The sequence below is a fragment of the Sus scrofa genome, chromosome 7 (genome assembly GCF_000003025.6).
Source record: "Sus scrofa isolate TJ Tabasco breed Duroc chromosome 7, Sscrofa11.1, whole genome shotgun sequence".
Lineage (NCBI taxonomy): Eukaryota > Metazoa > Chordata > Mammalia > Artiodactyla > Suidae > Sus > Sus scrofa.
Genome location: NC_010449.5, coordinates 88,572,254 through 88,575,562, shown reverse-complemented (window position 1 = coordinate 88,575,562; position 3,309 = coordinate 88,572,254). Strand labels below are relative to the sequence as shown.

Sequence of the window (3,309 nt, the reverse complement as noted above, 5' to 3'; positions counted from 1 at the left end):
GGACCCATCGCGGGGCTGTTGGCGCGGGAAGCCGCGCGAGAACGAACCGCGGGGTGCGTGAGCCGGCGTGTCCGCGTGACGTACGCGGCGCGGGAGCCGCCCCTCCCGCACGGAGGAGTCGGCCAGCAGCCCGCCCGCCGCGGCGGCCTCTGGGTAAGCAACGCGGCCCGGCCCTTGTGGGCTGCCCCGGGCTCAGTCCCTCCCGCCGCGAGCCGCTTTGGGCGGCGGCCTGCAGCTGCGTCGGTCGCGGGACAGATGCAAGTAGCTGGGGAGGGGGGTGTTTTTGGTCTCTTTGAGATGTCAGGGCACCGAAGGAAAATGGCAACCACGAGTGAGAGCTGGGCCAAGGATATCCAGAGCGGTCCTTCGCTGCCCGCAGCACGCAGCTGTTAGGGCCTGACGCAGGCCGGGGGCGTGCGGGGGCGCAGCAACGACTCCGAGCTCTTATAGCTGCGGGCCAGACTGCGACCCCGCCCGGAAAGCCCCGACCCGCCTGCGGCATTCGCCAGGCAGCGGCGACCCCGGCAGCTCTCTCAAGTGGGCGGTTCTCCAGGTGCCACCTGCCAGACGCTGCAGCTACTGGCCTCCTTCTCCCTCCTCATCCCCTTTTGGGATTAACCCTGCAGGAAGTTGCCTCCCCCCCTCCCCTCATTTATCCTTCTTTTTTCACATTATATTACTTTTATCCTAAGCAAATCCAGCCCCCCCCATCTTGCTCCATCTCTCACTGCCTTCCCTAGCACTTATTATTTGGGGAAAATCAAGCTGTTGTCAAGCTGCTTAGGCTGTGCACTGTGCCTGGAAACTAACAGCTGCTAACTTGCTTCATATATTAACGCTCCTGTTTCCCCTCAATGGCATGCGTTCTCTTGAGAGTCAAGTCATTTTGGCAGCGCTTTTGATTCCCACAGGATTTTGTCATGTGCGTGAAGTACACTTTAGAGTCACAAATTTTAAAGCTGAAAGGAGCCTGATAGAAAATGCACTTCATCTCTCATTTTACGGAACACCAGGCGGAAAGACTGTGTAGCTTGATCAAAGCCCTATACCTCTTCAGTAACTGGACTCCAAGGCTCTCTCTAGATGCCTTAGTCATTGCACTCCACCACACCAGGAGTGCGGTGCAGTTTAACCCACTCACTGTAGAGACGATCTGCCAGAGGTGATTATACTTGATTTAATTCCGGTTATTGAGAAATTAAACTTGGCCAGTGTGTGATGGCTCTGGTATTTTAAGGAATGGAGTTGGCACTATTTCTAGGTGGAATAGAGTGCTTGTTAATGTACTTTGAGCTCAAAGCTCGTCCCTCTCCTGCCACGAAAAAAATCCAGCACTATTCTTGCCGAGGATAACAAAGACTAGCAGTTGCTTCCGTGGGTAAAGGCACCAAAGACCCCTTTAGCCATCTGGATATGCTTTAATTAAGGGTAAACTATTAGTCCATTGTCAGACATCAGTTCCTTAATAGGGAATGGAACACTGATGGGATAGGAATCGGAATAGATGAGTTCTGATGGGTAGGAGGTTAACAGGAAGTGTGGAACATCGCAGGGTTGGTCAGCAAGAAAAGAGGACTTTCTACACCTTTTGCCCAACCCTGCCCTGAATGGCTTATTTGGAGGTAGTAGAGATGGATTCTGCCCAGGTTTGGTGGCTCTTTATTGAGTATCTGCAGTGGCTAGCTGCTTTTAGAGATGAATATTGAATACTTAGCAAACAGGAGGTAGTGTTGGCTCCATCTTATAAGTGAGGAAACAGGCTCAGAGAGATTTACCTGGCTTTGATGATGCAGTCAAGTGCAGTAGAATTCAAGCCTAGATCACTTTATCTCTCAAGTCCGGTCAGTGCTCTTTTGCATTAGGTCTTGCTACCATTTCAAGCCAGGAAGGGAATGAGAGAATCGCCTGTGGCTGATTTATTGGCGCCTGTGGTTGCCCAGAGAGGCTGAGCAGGACTTTCAGCTGCCCTCTATGCGTTAGAAAGTGGAGCTTATGCTTCCACCCTATCTCCTGAGGGGAATGCGAAGGAGCCAGGCTGTCTAGCTGGGGAGGAGGGGCCCAAGTGCCTTGGCCATAAATTATCCTGGCTAGGGCTGTGCTGGGAAGTGTTGCATAATGCCCTCCCCACCACTGAACCAAAGTGATTTATTTACTATGGTCCGTAGGTGGTGCTTGACCATCTTGTTAAAGAAAACTTGTCCATTTTAGTGATAACAGGGCCAGGGCCAGAAAAGAGTTGGGGGGGTTATAGTATTGCAGGTTTTGGTTTTTGGTTTTTTTTTTTTAGTCTCAAAAAACAGTGCAGGTGCTCTTATCTTGATAAATTATAAAGTACTTCTGTACCACTTCCTGTGCCCCCTTTCTGCTTATTTATTCTAAATTGCACATGAATTTCAGTCTCTTGAGAGAAGAATGTTAAGAAAAATGCTGTTCCAGTTTATAGTTACCAGCACAGGCTATAGAATCAGACGTAGCTTTAGATCCCTACTTTATTTGCCAGTTGTGTGTCCTAAGCTTAGGTTTTTCCTCATCTGTGAAATGGAAATAAAAATAATACTTAAAGTCATGGTGAGGATTAAAAGAAATAATGTACATAAGTATTTAGCACAAGGCCTTACACATAGATTCACTTTTTATAGTAGTAGCTATTGATAATAACTAGAACAGTATTTCTTCTAGGATAAAAAAGATTGCTATTTGAACTTGCTCAGAGAGAGTGGAGAAAAAAGAAAGGGCTTGAAGCAAACATAGGTTTCAGGATTATTGGCTGAATTTATTAGCACTTCTGCTTTCCCTTTGCTAGCAGGAATTTTTTTCTTTCTTTTTTAACCTTACCTGGAGAAAAAGTATTTAGAGTGTTATGTTAGTTGTTTTTGAAAAAATTTTAATTCATTTCTTTCCTGGTTACAGCTCAGTCATATAATGACTTTTTGTTCCTTCTGAAAAACTCTAGGCACTTTATGCAAAGGGTCTCATTAGCCCATGTGGATAACGTGTTTGTGGAACATTCCATGGCAAAGGAAGTATTGGTTCACCTATATTCAGAAGTTATAATCATTTTTGTTTGTACTGTATTCTAGGTCTGTACTAGCATTGTTGTTAGCCAACTTTCTCCCATCTTGTGAGTAGCTTATTTTTTTCTTTCAGAAGTGCAGTCTTTATTTTCTTAATGGACTAAGAAGAATCTTTTCCTTTTCCTTACTGGGTTCTGATTTTTTTTAAGGTCCAATGGCAGTTTGCACTCTCCAGCGCTAGCATTCTTGTTTGCCTGGTGTTGCGGCTTTATCAGGCATCCCACATGTTGGTTAG

General features: G+C 46.9%; 1 protein-coding gene across 12 annotated transcripts in view; it reads left to right on the top strand.

Moving 5' to 3' along the window:
- The window catches only part of ZBTB25 (zinc finger and BTB domain containing 25), a 43,581-nt gene continuing 40,299 nt past the window's right edge, over positions 28-3,309 (top strand). For 3 of the 12 annotated variants that reach the window (XM_021099922.1, XM_021099924.1, XM_021099923.1), the window contains exon 1: positions 562-1,162. In XM_021099922.1, the coding sequence (XP_020955581.1) occupies positions 981-1,162 (182 nt within the window). In that variant the 5' untranslated portion in view covers positions 562-980. The other 9 variants (XM_021099925.1, XM_021099914.1, XM_021099917.1 and 6 more) reach the window with 7 other exon arrangements.